This window comes from Zychaea mexicana, assembly GCF_025766255.1.
Source record: "Zychaea mexicana strain RSA 1403 chromosome Unknown BDB00scaffold_95, whole genome shotgun sequence".
Taxonomy (NCBI): Eukaryota; Fungi; Mucoromycota; class Mucoromycetes; order Mucorales; family Lichtheimiaceae; genus Zychaea; species Zychaea mexicana.
This window is the reverse complement of record NW_026516758.1, coordinates 1-17,317: the sequence shown is the minus strand read 5'-3', so window position 1 is coordinate 17,317 and position 17,317 is coordinate 1. Positions and strand designations below refer to the sequence as shown.

At 42.3% G+C, this 17,317-nt stretch overlaps 4 protein-coding genes across 4 annotated transcripts; 2 read left to right on the top strand and 2 right to left on the bottom strand.

The window, feature by feature from the left end:
* Positions 1–2,074: 2,074 nt before the first annotated feature.
* BDB00DRAFT_845107 (uncharacterized protein) lies at positions 2,075–4,666 on the top strand. Its single transcript, XM_053125044.1, has 7 exons — positions 2,075–2,934; positions 3,020–3,134; positions 3,224–3,379; positions 3,496–3,801; positions 3,902–4,009; positions 4,086–4,225; positions 4,308–4,666. Exons 1-7 carry the CDS (start codon positions 2,255–2,257, stop codon positions 4,606–4,608), a joined length of 1,806 nt encoding a protein of 601 aa, XP_052975340.1. The 5' UTR covers positions 2,075–2,254; the 3' UTR covers positions 4,609–4,666.
* A 2-nt stretch (positions 4,667–4,668) lies between these two features.
* BDB00DRAFT_845102 (alpha/beta hydrolase fold-domain-containing protein) lies at positions 4,669–6,175 on the bottom strand. The gene is made up of 4 exons (XM_053125043.1): positions 5,867–6,175; positions 5,725–5,782; positions 5,437–5,638; positions 4,669–5,318 (listed from the first exon to the last, which is right to left on the bottom strand). Exons 1-4 carry the CDS (start codon positions 6,130–6,132, stop codon positions 4,864–4,866), a joined length of 981 nt encoding a protein of 326 aa, XP_052975339.1. The 5' UTR covers positions 6,133–6,175; the 3' UTR covers positions 4,669–4,863.
* Positions 6,176–11,954: 5,779 nt separating this feature from the next.
* On the bottom strand, positions 11,955–13,013 carry BDB00DRAFT_845100 (uncharacterized protein). The gene has a single exon (XM_053125042.1). It carries the CDS (start codon positions 12,741–12,743, stop codon positions 12,003–12,005), a length of 741 nt encoding a protein of 246 aa, XP_052975338.1. The 5' UTR covers positions 12,744–13,013; the 3' UTR covers positions 11,955–12,002.
* A 3,003-nt stretch (positions 13,014–16,016) lies between these two features.
* Positions 16,017–16,334, top strand: BDB00DRAFT_791332 (uncharacterized protein; the record flags this gene model as incomplete). The annotated part of the gene is made up of 1 exon (XM_053121032.1): positions 16,017–16,334. The coding sequence occupies one exon, from the start codon at positions 16,017–16,019 to the stop codon at positions 16,332–16,334; it is 318 nt and encodes a 105-aa protein (XP_052975337.1).
* Positions 16,335–17,317: the final 983 nt, after the last annotated feature.

Genomic DNA, 17,317 nt, shown 5'->3' with positions numbered 1-17,317 from the left:
TTTTGGTCAAGTAAATGATTGATGATTGATGATGCTGATGTATGATGTCGTACGGTCATAATAGTGTTTATTTAGATCATCCATCAACTATACAATGATACTACTTAATAAATTCACAAGTTCAGTATTACACGGCTTTAGCATAAAGTGGGTAGTATGTCATTGGATCTGGGCTATTCATGTCTTTTGCTGAATTCTCATAGCTGTCTGTGAAGAACATAAATGTGACAACCGCCCCAGCCATATGCGCCACCTTATGCCACCCGCATATGTTGCAGAGAAGGAAGGGTGATTTAGTAAACCGCTAAGAATCCGACCTGTAGTGTTGCTGCGGATTTCTCCTGAAGGACAAAAGTGGTGACTCTAAGATATTACAGTATGGCTTCACTTCATTTGTCCGTCTTTATATCGACAACATACGTACGCGTCATAATTACTAGTGCTCCCATACAATGTAAGCGGGAGATAAGTGAACTTTGTGCCCGTCTGTGAAGGGGTGGACAGAAGTGCATTTTTGATATGTGATCTTATTATATGTAGACATCGTTCAGTTTACGCTCGCGCCAAAAATGACAAGTTGTATACATATAACCGCACAAGTAGTAATAGTATATGACAGGCATGTTCTCCACTGTAAACTTTGAGAGAAAAATCACGTACATAGAAAAGAAATGTCTATTAGTATCGAGTAGTTTTTGGTTTGCAGTGTACAAGTGCATATGATGGTGGAATGCACGACGGTAAAACTCTTCTGCTCAGAAGAAATAAATATGTATATGTTTACGTCATCATCTGTCTGTAAAGTTGCTCTTGTAACTCAAATATTGATGATCAGATAAACACTGACGACGTGTTTTTAGTCACTGTACAAAGCAATAATATGGGTAATGCGACATATAGCCATCTTAGAATGTATCTTTTTTAAATAAAAGATGGCAATGTCAACTGTTTTCGGAAGGTACATATTTCTTCAATGTGTACATCTTACTCTTACTATGAGCAAATGCATAGTTTGTGTTACTACATGTACGGGAAGGAAAGAAGCTACATAGGAAAAGAGACACGTGATGCTTCTGTAAGTAAAAACAAATGCATGATGACGATAGACATCATGTAAACTGCACAGCGCGTGCTGCAACCGATATGGAAATGTAGAATGGGAACTATTGACGGTTTTACAGCTGAATTATGAGCTCTTGTTGCTGCATAGACAGTCTGTACAGGCCGCAAAAACAAAATAATACGAGCAGCTCTACTTGCGAGAGACGACAATACCAGTACAATGTATTTTCGTTGGTTTTGATGGCTTGTCAGCACATACATAAGCGTGTGTGTACAGCTAAGTGTTAACATGTTTATTGTGAACAGTCAACGCATACAAGATCGACGTTCGCATGGATGTGGTGTGATGTCGGACTGTATACGTATTCTGTTCGATGGGGCAGATGAGATAGAGAGAATACTCCTTGTTTCTTATGAATTGAGTTTCAGATTGCTCATTTTTTGATGCCGCCCTTAAATTTAGTATAGTGCGCCGTTATCCATTGTGTGAGATAAAAATAACTAGCAACAGCCGAGTACCATGGCAGCACTTGATGCTTGATGATAGATATGTAGCTACTGGGGAAGCAACAAGCTGTGACAGCCAAGTGTTATCTGCCTTGAGCCATAATGATTACCATTTGCGGTCGAAAGGCCTTTGGCCAAGAAAGTTAGACGTGTACATGGGTTCCCGTTCGATAAATGGCACTAAACGTGGTTCCCGTTCTTCCGTGTATACACCAGGCAATTTAGTGCTGTTGATAGCCTGATACTTAGGTGTCGCTACTGGGCCCGTTAGTGTCCCTTCTGATTAATATGGGTAGGTAGGTAGGTAGTTAGATACATACCGAAATACGTACTTCTGTGTGTATTTCATAACGGCCTTAATGCGCATCGATGAACCGCACTAATGCAGGCAAGTGCAGCAACAGTAGGAGTAGAGTAGCGGTCACTTGGCACACTGGGAGAGTCGCGCGATCACGGCAAAATAAAAAGAAAAGGTACGATTCCTTTCTTTGTACAATAGCCTCGTTGTGGTACAATAAATTGACTGACACCGTCCCTTCTCTTCTTTTTTTTTCTTTCTTTTGCTTCGCCCCTCTCTCCTTTTCCAACTCTTTTCTTCTTTCTTCTACCCGCCCACCCCTTACGCTCTTTTTTTTTATTACGATCTTCTAATCTCTTAATCTCTGCAAGAGACAGATAGAAACTAATGTCGCTTGCAACGGCGCCCTACCACGACGACACTTCGTCTTTTGAGAAACCTCGTCGACTGTATGCAGAATATCCGAGTGCGGTGTCTGTAGCTCCTGTGGCTGCCATGAACAACTGTTCGCGGACAACGACCATGACCACTTGTTCATCAACGACCGAATCCCCCGTCGATTTATCGCCACCAACGACACCTATTCCTAGACCAACCGCCAGCGATTTCAAAAAACCTTCCTTTGTCAGCGATGCAGAAACCGAACCTATTCCTACCATTAATCACGATGACCTACGCTTACCAAAACGTTACTCCACCAGTCACAGCTTCACGAAACGATCCAGCAAGCCGCCCGTGGCTCGACTTCATTCCGAAGTAGACGGTATGGTCTCTGACGACGGGTTCCAGCGAGAATTATCAGCACGTCGCAAGGCTTTCCGTCGACTCTCGCGCCATACCTACAACAACAACAACATCAATAATAATAATAATCACAACACGCATGAAACGGACGACGAGGACCGAGTGCTGATCGGTACCCGGGTGTCAGAAGGCCATCAGAACTACGTGCTCATGTATAACATGCTTACCGGTATTCGGATTGCTGTGGGCCGGGTGTCTGCCAAGCAGGACCGGCCCTTGACGGATCATGACTTTGGGGCTGCTCATAAGCTTGTTTTCGATGTGTAAGCAAGCCTCTGTTGCTATTGCTAGTGCTACTATTAGAATGTCAAAACGTTGACGACGTATACATCTTGTCAATTTCTTTAGCACCGGAGACGAGCTGACGCCAGGAGCAAGATACGACTTCAAGTTCAAAGACTATGCACCATGGGTTTTTCGAAATCTGCGCAAGCAGTTTAAGATCGACCCCGCCGACTACCTGGTATGTCGATCAAGCGAATGCACAATGATCAGGGGCTGTCGACTCTCTATGGTGTGGGTAGCAAATATATTAATTTGTATATATTGTAGATCTCTCTGACAAGCAAATATATCCTTTCCGAGCTTGGATCACCGGGCAAAAGTGGCAGCTTCTTTTATTACTCACGTGACTATCGCTTCATCATCAAAACCATTCACCATTCCGAACACAAGTATCTACGCAAGATCCTTCCCGAATACCATGACGTAAGTGAAGATCATGTTCTTCATCTTTATTTTTGTTTTTTGTTTTTTTCGGGGGTAAAGAGAGGGGCTTTGAAAAGGGTATAGTATGATGCTGAATGAAAGTGTTTGTTTTTTAGCATGTCAGCACCAATCCTGATACGCTATTATGCCGTTACTATGGCCTGCACCGAGTCAAACTTCCTCGTGGTCGCAAAATTCATTTCGTTGTCATGGGCAACGTCTTGCCGCCACATAACGATATCCACGAAATGTACGATCTGAAGGGGTCTACGTTTGGCCGCTTTTTATCGCAAGAGGAAATCGACAAGAGCAAGAACAACGCAGTCATGAAGGACCTGAACTTTGTAAAGAACGACAAAAAGTTGCAGTTGGGTCCTCAGAAGCGCAAAATGTTCGTCAGCCAGTTGATTCGTGATGTCAAGGTATAGTAGAAAATAAGAGAGAGAGATATTCCACTACTGGAACAGAAAACCATCCTAGATAGATTGTCTGACAGTATATATCCCCTACTACTTTGTGCAGCTTCTTGTCCGTCTCAACATCATGGACTACAGTCTACTCATCGGTATCCACAACATGGTCCGCGGTAACAAGGAAAACATCCGTGACTCTACACTGCAATTTTTTGAGGTATTGTAATGCAGCAAGTGGAAGGAGAATAACATATAACAAGACCAGCACATTGATTCCAACCGTTTTCTCTTAGCCCGATACGAAACGCGCTGAGCGCCGTGCATCGTTAATGAATCGTCGCCAAAGCAAAGCTCAGGTGTACCGCAAAGCCATCGCACAGACCAACCCCGACCGTCTGGATGCATCTGAGCTTCCTGATGAACCGCTCGAAGAGTAAGTTCACACCATATGTGCTATCAAAGGATGAAGGGAACGTTGAAAGCTGACATGTAATCGCTCTTTGGCACTTGAATAGACGACGAAACTGTATATTCTACTCGGATGATGGCGGTTTCCGAGCCACGGATGAAAATGATCGACCCACATCTGTACTTTACTATCTCGGTGTGATTGATATTCTCACCCCTTATGATACCAAGAAGAAATCCGAACACTTTTTCAAGAGCATGACTCAGGATAAGCACGCCATTTCTTCTGTCAAGCCATCCGAGTATGGTGATCGATTCATGGGATTCATGGCCAACGCTATCGAGCACAACCAGGATATCCCGCAGGACTATCAGCTGAGCTCTTCAGCACTTAATAATATTCAATAGTACTATAGAAATTAAAAACACTAAATAAAGATTTGCTTCTCTTCCGCAGCGATTTAACTAATGAAATAATATATCATACATAGTGAGGGAGATCATGCGAGTCAAGAGACAGAAGCGCATACTGGTTTTACAGAATACGACGAGATACAGTAAACATACAGAAAAGTTGGCAGCAACGCAAAAAAAAAGCGTGGAACATTCAATTAAAAAAGAAAGGAGGCGCGGGAGAACTATGCAAACATGTACAAAGATAGACTACACTTTTCTATTCCACTGTCGAGTCAAATAGCAAATAGTCTGGTCCAAGATAGAATTTACCAAATCGCCTGTCCTGTCAATACCGATGAAACCATGCATAGCGCCCAATGCGCGTACTGCCACCACAGGTACGCCAGCTCGCATCAGCTTGCGGGCGTATGCTTCGCCTTCGTCCCTTAACACATCTGCTTCAGCAGTGACAACGAATGCAGGAGCTACACCGGTCAATTCTTCAACGGGTGTTTCCAGAGGTGAAGCTGTGCTTTCAAATCGGTCCTTTTCGTTCGGAATGAAATGTCCCCAAAAATATTTCATGGCGTCCTTGGTCAAGAAGTGTCCTTGGCCAAACTTGGAGTAAGATTCGGTGTCGCAACCAGCGTGTGTAGCTGGATAGTACAACACCTGGCACTTGATTCTTGTTGAATTATCGCCACTGCGCTTTTTATCGAGGACTAAACGTTAATCATATTGAATATACCTTTCTGTGAGTCTCTAGTAATGTCGCTTTTTTTCTACATATTCGCTATAGATTTAAATGTTTTACGGCTCTGAATAAGTAACAAAACTCACCTGCTAGGGCAGCACTCAAGTGTCCGCCAGCGCTATCACCGAGTACAGCGATCTGGTTGGAATCCAATTGATGGCTTGAGGAATCAGTATCGACAATCCACGATAAAGCATCATAGCACTCTTCAAGAGCTACTGGATGCCGTGCTTCGGGGCTAAGCGAGTAGTGAACAAAGACGACCGCTGCATTGGATCGTACAACAAGCTGCCGCCAAACCAAAATTCAGTACATATTCGATCTTTCGCTATCACATGCAGAGCTTACAACATGCGAAACGAACGCTCACTTACTTCAAACACTATCCACTTGTATGTTTCATAAGTGCCGAGCATCCATCCACCACCGTGCCTTGAAGAATTGCACATCTTCTCGTTTTACTACTACATCGTGTTTCGCATAAACCGAATTGAAAAAGTATAAGTATAAGCTTACAGGAAAAGAATAACTGGCAATACATTGTCATCACCGTGAACCGGTCGCACAATTGTCAACTTCACACCATTCTCTGTAATCTTTTTGTCTTCGACGACAACGAGCTTGGATAGGTCTTCGACGATCGAATCAGGAGGACTGGCGCCTGGTGCTTCCAATAATGCGCGAACTTGCCCGGGAGTGTGCTTTTCTACGCCGATATCTGGATACTTTTTCAAGGATTCTTCGTATACTGGCAGAAGCAATTGGTAGTCGTCGTAGGGCATGCTGATGCACAATAAAAATCAGTGAGAATGATAGAAAATCGGGAATAAGTTAATGAAATGTCTGAATCTCTTGTTCAGGTGTCTCTATATATAGTGGCGTGTTTTTTACGATCCGGAGTTGGCGAAAGTTACACGAAGGAAACCGCCAGCATCTGGTTCATTGAGAGGCTGTGTTGGCCGTATCAATAACAATTACTGGAAATAGACACATATTCATAGAAAAGAGGTCCTCATGCGCTTCTCGTTTCACCACCGTCCCTGAGCTCGCCGCAGCAACTGCATTAACTATGTTTAAAAGAAGTACAGAAGTAACTTTTACCGCAGCATTGACTACTAGCAAGTCTGACATTGATTAGGTTACAAATTCAATGGTTACTGCTGCGGCAGGCGCGTCACAGATACTACCGCCGCTTCACGTTTGTGCAGTGATCAAGAGAGATACTGTATATATTTACCTACATATAACATTGAAGCTTCAATGCCAGGAGCCTACTTAAGATGCATGCCGCAGTTGTTGTATTGTTTATCTATTAATACTTTGTGAGCCTTATGTTTTTTGATATCATAAGCAATGCTTTGGCAATAATAACAATCACCATCAGCATCAGAGTTTACAATAAGCAAAACAGCCTAAGAATATGAAATGCATTTTTCAATCTACTATACAAGCTGTGTGATAAATGATTATACGTAAGCCCGTGTATACTCTTTCCCAAAAGCGTACCCAATTTCGATTATATACGATTCTGGAATTGATCGTGAAACTCACTGTCTGTGATGCCATTACTGTAATATTTCGAAATGATAGAATTTTATTTCAATGCAGTTTGCTTCGTTCATTAAGGATAAAAGTGCGAAGCTTATCTCAAAAATAAACTTTTACTCTGATCAAATCCTTACTAATACCAAGGTAAAGTACCTCTTTTTAACGTGTAAACTACCTGTATAGTGTGGGGATACAATTGCATTGCACTGGTGGGGCACTCGAAAGAAAATCGTATCTAAATGTCAATATTTCGGAATCCAGGGTATGAATATATTGTCATTTGCATCATGGCTTACCAGATACTGTAAAACTGACCTAATATTGAGAGCTGTGTATCAATATGAAGTAGTATGTTATATGTAGCTATGGGCGCAGTGATAGTTCATTTACAGAACATATGGTCATAACTGTATTCCAACAGATTCTAGGAGGCCTTGACAAGTTACTATTCGCAGAGCTAATGAACGTCAAAGGGGTCTCGGATGGCTAACGTTCCAGCTATATATATTAACATTCTACTCAATTTGAGCACTACCAAACGATAGCTTCAGTGGCAAGATCTCATACTGCACATCCGATCTTACAAAATTCGTCAGTGCCAGATTTCCTGTTGATCACAAGCGCTCACAGAAGCTCGTGATAATACAGTACGCGTAGAATTAACAAACTGACAACATGCAATTCAGTTGCTCGGACAGGGCTTGATAGATGAAAACCGTCGATAAAGTCTTATACGAGAACTGCCACCACAGGCACCTCAGCCTCCGTCAATTTTCTCGGATACTCACTGTCATCTTCTCCAATAAATCTACGTTTCTACAGCATGTTTGCTGTTGTTACATACAGGCGGACTTTCGCAATGAATTTTGCCTTGTACGTACATTTTTAGCTTCTCCTAATGGTAGGGCGTTTTCCATCATCTTCCGTGTATGCACAGTCGATATTTAAATACTGATGCGTAGAATATTTGTTTGTTGAAAGAACATGGGAGGAGGGATAATTTTGATTTCTATATGCAGATGATGATATGATGCCAAATCACACACAGTAAATTTAACAATATACTGATTGCATACTACCTTTGCAGCACATTATACTCATGCTCTGTCTTTGCTTTCTGACTATCGTATCTATAGATAAAGAGTGATGTGTCATGATTATCATCGGGTGAGATTCCATTACATAGATCATCTCAGGACAGCAGGATGGTTTTATGCGGATGGTAGTGCCCGCTAGAATTGTTTAAAAGAGGAATTAAGCACGTAAAAAGACATATTGCTCTATGTGTGAATATAAATGACTTAAAATACATGTTTGTTTAGGTTGACGGTGCTTGCGGAAGTATGTAAATTAGATCGAAGCAACGATAAGAACGATATCTGTCATGCTTCTACATCAACATTGTAGATAGAGAAACACGAAAAAAAATTGGTACATTATGATAATGACATGCAGCATACCGAGCGCACGGACAGCCACCACAGAAACACCTGCTGCCATTAACTTTCGTGCGTGTTGTTATTCTTTTCGTCCCTCATCACATTGACCTCAGTAGTAATCATGAAAGCGGATGCGAAGCATTTCAACTCCTCAACCGATGCTAACGAGTCTTCCTGTATAATAAAAAGGTAATAACGTGCCGTCAATTAAATAAGATACAGTCCTTAGGCACCTAAACCCTTTTGTTCTAGTGCTTTGTTGTCCATTGACAAATTCCCTCCAGCCACATCCAAGTGAGGTCGAGAAAATAACTACACCACAAAGTATATATATATCAACAGTACTCAAGTGTGGCTTCCTTTAAATGCAAGTGTACGCTACAAGACATTATTTCAATAAAGTGGACAACACCATCGATCGGTGTGGCGACGAAATTGCTGTTGCGAAAAGGATGACCACGATGGTCAGGGAATACTTTTTTCTAGGCTTATCTCTTGGTTTCTCCTTGGTATAACCTCTATCAATGCCTTGCTTTGATTTGTTGCAAAACCCGCCTTATTCCAATGGCCCCTATTTTTAAAATTCTTGCTACTTCAATTGACAAGTGCTGACTTTGGAGAGACACAGCTTGACATAAAACTGTAGTTTTTTACTCAGAAAAGGTGCAACAAGTACTAAAGCAACAGACATTACGATTTTTTTGGAGGGCATTTAAGTATGTACATACCGAGTTTTGAGATAAGACAGGTTATACGGTTATAAGAAATTATTTCGCTTGTTTGCTATACCAATGAGTGATGCGTCTTTTTTACTATATATAGCATAACACTTGGACAAAATTGTGGTAATTACCGGAGACATCTGCATGATGATGATCATGCTTAGTCATACTGGTCGACGAACTCATATCTGTTAAACTTTCGATCCTCGTAAATTTCAAAGTTTTTTTTTAGAGCTATCGAACAAATGAAGACAGCAGAGAATTCTTGTAAAAGCTGTTCTCGCTAACGTTGGCCCTCTTTATTTTCGCACAAAATTTGGAAAGTCGGCCATCATGAAATTAACGAGGATCTACCGTATCAGTTATGCTGCGGGTGGCATACTTGGACCGAACATTCAAGAATGATTACGAGATCCATATACTACAATAGCATGAATAAATAACTTGAAGAATTTATATATACGTACACTCATTTGACGTGATCTACCCATAAAGCCGAAAAGGCGAGTCGAAATTGTTGGGAAAGGATTATTTTATTTGATCATCAATTTCATACGTGTCAAGCCTTTATTTGTTCTCTTTATGTTCCATTAAACAACTGTATATATCATTCTGCCATTTTGTTAAGCACATACTGTCATGTTTAGATAATATCTATTGTATAATAGGCAATGGGAGAGTTCGTATGGGACCAAGAAATGTTTTTTTTTTCAAGTTGCCAAGCTATTCTATGATGATGTATATATTGTACCATCACTGATTATACTGTATCGTGACAGTGTAAACATCCAAACCATGTGGTCATTGTTGCTTCTAATGGAAAAGAAAGCGGAAGACCGTAATGCTTACATAGGGACGACATAAAAACCTTTCGTGTTATCACACCAGTCAAATGCAAAAGACATTGTGATGCCTAGCCATCATGTTATGGTAAGTCAGAAAGAAGACCGCACATATGGTCTTTTTGGTTGTTTGCAAAGTTGGTAAATAAAATGCCTATACGCCAGCAACGTGAGTTAGTTGTTGCACAGTGTCAGATACATAATAGCGTGTGGTGTTTAATATTTGTCAAAATCTGACTTGTGAAGTGCATGATGTTGCTTAGCGCCGAGAACATAATTTAAATAGTGTATATCTTCCAAATGATGCGTTAAGACGAAACTTATCACAGTTTTAAAACTTGAAACTTGATACGATGCTCTCGCAATGAGATATACTAGTGTGCAAGGTGTCCCGATCCAAAAGATAGCAAGCAACCCCCGGAAAAAAATCTACTATTTTGGCATATTATAGAAACAACATCCGTCTGGATATATCTTTTTTTATAGGCCACATGATCTGATTAAAAAATGGCGTTTAAAAGTTAGACAAAGGTCTAACGATCCGTCCAATATGACAGACATTTACAGTATTTGTTTTATAGATTAAATTACTGCTGTAAATAAGAAGCAGCACTTTAGTGAAATGCAATAGTAAATCAGAAAACAACAGCATCTGTACAAAATCATGCGATGCCCAAGTACTTGACGACCCAACAGAAGGGCACCCTCAAAATCTGACGAAATAATTACAGCAGAAGGGTGTGGCAACCTTTATGTAAGGTTTAAGCTATTTTACCCACCTCAATGTGCTACGGCACACCAGTTTCGGTTACGCATCTCGATCGCCGGACCCTCGATGCTGGTTGTAAAAAAGTCCGCATGTGTGAATGAGTTGGGAGTGTGGTACCTCAATTCATGCTGTGGCCCTGGTTGTTTGAGCTACGGGTTAGACGTTGCTATAGTCTAGAAATTAGAAAGAAGATCCACCTCCGAGTTCATTGTACTGCTACTACTAGAACTACTGTTCCGGAAGAAATCCGACCTGGCATGGTAAAGGGAAGCTGCTCTGGCCTTGACTCTATCTAGGTAGAATAAGCTCAATGCTAATAATGAATTCTTTAAGGTAAACATAACACCATTTGGCAGGGCCAAAAAACAAAAGCAGGTACTCAAGTACTTTGCTGCAGTATTCCTGTTTTATGATGGGCACGATGACTCAATCAGATCTGTCAAATGCTCCGAAATGGGTGGGAATGGTCAAAGTCGGTGATGGGGCCACGACAATGTTGAACAGGTGAAGGGCATAGGGGTCAACAGAGCCCTGCAATGGTATGGCTATTGACCATGGCAGCGGCTGATTGAGTAGCGTGGAAGGAAAGTTTCTTGTACTGCACCCCCCACATACACAAGCAAACCTCAATTGACGCGATTAAGTGGCACTTTTTTTTGGGAGAGTGGGCACCCCGCACCCCCTCGTGTTTTGTTTCAGATTATTTTTGGAAAGGCGACAGAAAAGGAAGGGTGCTTAACTATTGATACTATACTGATACAAGCCAGCCAAGTCATCGAAATGACAGAGAGCCCAACGCAGCGCACAAACAAAATCAAGGAGTTGTTGCGAATTTAAGGATATAGTGTAAGCTCAAGTCTGTTTGTTCTTCGGGGTTGTTCTTTGTTGTTGTTGGGTGGCACCCATGATGCTGGGAGATGACGCGCTCTGTGTTTGTGTTGTTTAGCGCGGATCGCCTTTTTATGGTCATATCGAAATATTTAGTGTGGCATATATTAAAAAGCGAGAGAGAGAGAGAGCATGTACGACAATATGACCCCGGAAAGTTTCGGCTTTCGTTTCTTCTTTATTCTTTTTTTCTTTGGGGAGAGAGCGGGTGGGTATATTACTTATCACACAAACAGCAGCTAGAAAAAGACTACTTGGTGGAGATGGAGAGCAGAAGACGGATGACTAGTGTAGGGAAATACGATGCAGGACAATAAAATATAATGATGGGGATGTGTACATGCTTTTGAAATCAATGAGGTGGAGGTAGTTATTTTAATATATAGAGAGAGAGAGAGAGTGTGTGTGTGTGTGTGCATAGTGGGTAATAATGAATGATGATACTTAATCATCCAAGCAAACATCGTCTTCGTCAAAGTCCAGCTCCAGACCATCGTCCTCTTCAGCAGCAGCAGCAGCAGCAGCAGTAGCAGCGTAGGGATGGTAGTGGTGCTGCTTTTTGGAGACGGCCTGGAAGGCGGAGGAGGAGGTGCTTGAAGGTGAGGAAGAGGTGGACGGTGGCTGTTCTTTGCGCTGTTGTTGATGCTGATGGCGCCCGATCCACTGACGCAGCATCTTTTTGGCAACCATTTTACCGCGTAGCCTGTCGGCCGAGGAGCGTAAGCGCTCGTTGTCCATCCGCAGCTCTTGCAACTGTCGTTCTAACACTGCATTGTGCTCCGATAACCGACAGATCATCTGTCGCATCTCGTTTTGCTGTTGGTTCTTTTTCTGTCTGTACTTTGCCGACGCGGCCTTGTTACGCATCCGACGTTCTTGCAGTGTAAGAGGCGCCATGCCGTGAAGTTCGTGCGAGAATTGTGGGGATGTTGGTGGCGACATGTCTTCAGGCGATGTAGGCGGTGAGCCCAGCTGTTGTTGATGATGAAGATGATGATGCTTTTGTTCGTGCGGTTGCTGTTGTTGTTGTTGTTTTAGTGGATGCTCTTGTCGATGATGCTGGGGAGGATAATACGATTGATGTGACACCGATGAGGCTGATGGCGGGGGCGAGGGTGGGAAGATGGGAGCGGTGGTTATAGCAGAAATGGACATGGCAGAAGAAGACTGAGGGCCAGGATTCATTGCGATCTTGGAGAGAAGTAGAGTGCGTGTCTTTACGGGGCAGGAAGAAACAAGACGAAAAGATGGGAAGCGAGAGAGCACGGCCTTCAAGAAATAAAGGGGTGGGGGGAGAGAGCGGAGAAGATGCTTTTTTATATAGCATAAGAAAGCAGCAAGTGCAAGAGCCCGATGTCATTATTTGGACTGTTTAGCGTTTCGTTGTTGTTGTTGTTGTTTGAACAAGGATGGCATCCATTCTGTTCAAATATGGTCAAATTAAAACAATTTCCATGACAACCCTTTGCACTTTATGCACACTTTGCCTGTGTAATAAATAAGGGCACCAAGTGTTAAAGTCAACTAAGTAAAAGTTAGCCAAATACAGGCACATTGTGTGACACACTTGCAAAAGACTGTTGTCTTGCTACTATGACACTGGCAGCCGAGCTCCGTACTCTTATACTTGTGCTTTTGCATATCATTCTTCTTGGAGCGGATGCTGACTTGTACTGTTGCAGCACATTGCAGAAGATGCACTATCGCTTATTATGACAATAATATCAATGGGGGGAATTCCAGGTGCGGTGCATTAATGAATAGCTGCGACAGTTTGGTGCAGTCGCTCCCTGTCGTCTTGTTGTTGTTGGGTGGCACCGTTCGTCTCATTTGGTGGCTCTCACCCCCCCCCACTTTCTCCTCAGCTGTGTGTGTCCTTCAGGTGGGGGGGGGGTTCTTTACAAGTGGAGATGATCCCCTTTCCGAGAATTAGGCAAGCCGCCAATGGCGTCGTTGCTTCTGTCCCATGGCTTCGTTTTATGTCATACTTGTCATTTGATATAAAACATTCATTTCTCCTTATTAGCGACGCCCGCAGCTTGCGTCGACATTGTTCATCCTGATGCTTCTTGGCTGCCTTGCGCTGCTTATGATGCTACCTTAACGATTAACAATCTCTTCTATTCTAGGAGCGCTCGAACAATGATCTTTTTTCTTTTAAGGAGGCTCTTGCTTGGCAGGTTGTACTATACTACTACGCCTCCCATACTCCATGTACTACCTTTTCTTTTGGGGGTGAGTGTGTGTGTACGTGAGACCAAGTGTTGAGCAGCCAAAGACTCTGCAGCAGCAGCAACAGAAACAGGTGGGACAACAAAAGAGACCATCCATCCCATGACATTTTTTTTTTTTTGTGGATTTCCACTCCATCACATGCGGTGCTCGATGGGTATCTTGTCCGTCAAGTCGGGTTTTGGTACTGTTTCAGAATCAAAACAAAACAACGTCTGGTCACTTGCAAGCTTCTACTCGCTTCCTCTGTTATTGTGTTTTACGAGATAACCTCTCTCTCTCTCTCTCTCTCTCTCTCTCTCCTTCTTTCTCTCTCATACACATACTGTACAGCTCATAATATGCAGAGTCCACATGATATGAATGTGCTGCCGCACGGCCGCAATTCAAATCTTATAAGCTTTATTCCTTTGTGTCTTTGTATCGCTGTGCATTGCATGATAATATAATTTTAAGGAGCTTGAATGTACTTTATTCTTTTTTGGTTGCGCGTTTCAGATCTGCTCCCATGGTTATCGCCATGCATGACCATTCTGTTGCTAAGCATCTTTTACTAACTATATCAATGCTGTAGTACATATGAACACTCGTTGCCGCTGAGTTTCAGATGGCGTCATGTACAACAACATCCGGCTGCAGCTTCTTCTTCAGGCTTTTACAGCATATGTTTCCCCTATCAACAACAATCGTCCTCGCTTTCTGTCTCCAGTGCACAGTAAAAAAGATAACATGTGTCTTGTATGATCACCATCCCGCGCCTCGCGACTTGCACCAGTATAACATGATCTACTTGTTCGATGCCAACGTTCTTTCTTCTAAGAAAATACATCCCCCCCACCAATGTAACAGCGTCCTTCCAAAGGACCCAATGGAAGCTAATTCTGGCTTTTCATCACAGATGCTAGCTTCTCAATAATAACGATGCATGATATCACTTTTACCAATTTACACAACATCCTGTGGGCGGGCATTTGCTGTTGGCTGCTAATCATCAGGAGTGAGCCACACATACCGGTCTTTCACCTGACGCTGTTCAGAAATAGCATGATTAACACTCAAAGTGACACACAGCTGAGAAGATTTCTGTGTGTGTCTGTGTGTGTGTGTTTTCTTGGCGCAATCAAACAACAAGCTGTATGACATGATATGCCATATGGCGTTTTACTCGTTTATGGTTGACAATAGAAAGACTCAAGTATTATAGTTTCTTCTCACGCCCAACAATCTGCATCAATTAAGATAACATCCACCATTGGCTCCCTGCAATCCGATCAACATTCCTCGCACTCAACAGATCCTTTCTATTTTCATATGCTGTAAGAACCGGTTTATTAGCCCTTTCTTTTACTTGTCATGTGACATTTTTAAGCATGTTACAGCGACAGGTCGATCTTTCTAGCATGATTTCGCGGCTGCTTTTTTACGAACCACCGTAAACCTCTTGCCATATGACACCCATAATAGGATATAACACCAACTCACCAAAAAGTAAAAAAAACAAACCAACTTCAGCACCACGAACCATCCGCTTTCGTCGACTTACTGAGACTCCCGATTTCTTTCTTTTTAATTTTCTCTGATTCCCTGTCCTCCTGCAATCTCACATTTTTACCTTTTCTTGTCTATACCTCTTTCATGCCGATACGTGTAGGCAAATAAAATTTGACCCAAGGTCACCTACAAAAATAATGTACGCATGGCCACTGGTTCCAATACAGACATGTGTGAGCAAGATGCAATCCTCAGCCAAGAAAATCAAGAAAACCAACGAACGTTGAAGTCATTATCGCAGTACAGTATTCAATTGTCCTTGATTTGCGAATGTCTGGAAGTTTGCAGAGCCAATGATATACCCGTCCATGTTTGGACGCGTGCTTTGAATGGTAACAATACAATAAATCAACAACAATTCCATCGACTTGTTCAATATGTCACCATATGGTTTTCTTCAAGATGCGGAAAAGTGACACTTAAAAAAACAAACCATAAAAGAACGTTTTTCGTCGACTACATCGTACCGATATTTCATCATTTCCATGCCCAAATCCAGTATTTACAGCTCCAATGGTAGCAAAGTTCACTGGTTACCACAGTCAGGTCTGAACCTTAGACAGAGTGGACAGAACGAACTAGGCCAGATAAATACACTATATAAGGTATGAATAGAAGCATATTGTACAGGACCTGATACGTATAGAAAATTTCTAGCTCACCCAAGCGAAAGAGATGTACCTGAAGTTCGAGACAAAACCTTTCAGTTTCGAACATTGCTGGGAAGTTCTGCTCAAACATGACAAGTGGGGCACGAAGGCAAAGGAGTTTAGTGACAAGCGTAGCGCCCCTAAGAAGGATAAGAAAGGGAAGAACCATGAAGGATCCGCTGCCGCCCCTAATGTTGTCCAAGAAGGTGTAGATGGTGGATCTTCCTCAAGTTGTAAACGAAGAGATACCGGAAACAAGAAAGCAAAGGAGCAGGAGGCGCTCAAACGCAGCTACGAGCAGGCAATGAATAATGAGCTCGAGTTTCTTGCAGAAACAAAATAGAAGAGTAAGCATTTGGAGCAGCTCGCAGTTGTAGAGAAAGAAAAAAGAATGGAGGAGAAAAGAAGAAACGATAGTTCCTAACACCGGCAAGCAACAGGTTCGCGCTAAAATCTTAACAGCTTCGAAAAGAAAAATGGAGATGAAGCTAGCCGACAGTGTAGAGGACGTCGTCTTGGTGAATACGAGAACACATCATACAAATATATACAAATCAAAAAATAAGCTTCTTGACCGTATGCCTTTCTTCTACTTTCTTTTTCTCCAGGCTTATAAAGAAGGTGAAATAGAGCAGCTTCAGGCAAGAATCAGCCTTTTTGCAGTTGGCGTCGGCAGCAGAAGGCTGTCAGAAAAACGTAGTAATGGCGGTGGAAGCACTGTAAGTATAAAAAACTCCAAAGCTTCTAACTCATATCTGATTACTACTACTACTACGTACCGAGCATTAACCATCATCATCTAAACTTTGTAAATAGGATTTCTGCCCTAAAGGATCTTAACCTTGGTGCTCTGCGAGAAAGCGAGCTCGTGCACATACACGCACGCATTCATCCAAGCATTGCTCGTTCGAAACAAAAAGGGTGTTGTTGCGCGCTCGTAAGTAGAGTATATTTGTAATGTACTCACCAAGATAATCATATTTAAACGATCCCCTATAAATTCTTCAATAGAGGAAATACTATTTCCGAAGATATGCTAACGAGCTCGCGCCCCGATTAACTTTGTCGACGTTTACGAGGTGTATGACCGTCAATACACAAGCTGCTTTGGCGAGGTCAAGGATGGAAGAGAACCACGAGCACCGATCCTGTTTAACTTTTACCGCTTAGCGATGTTTGCAAAAACAGAAATGGACATGCATGGATTGGATAGTCTGCTGGCGTTCCAGGTCATTGGTAAGTGGTATTAGTTTATTCACAAAACCTTTTGGGACAATAGGAGGAACTTGGGTCTACATTGCTGTCAAGTTCGAAGGTTTGCTGCAA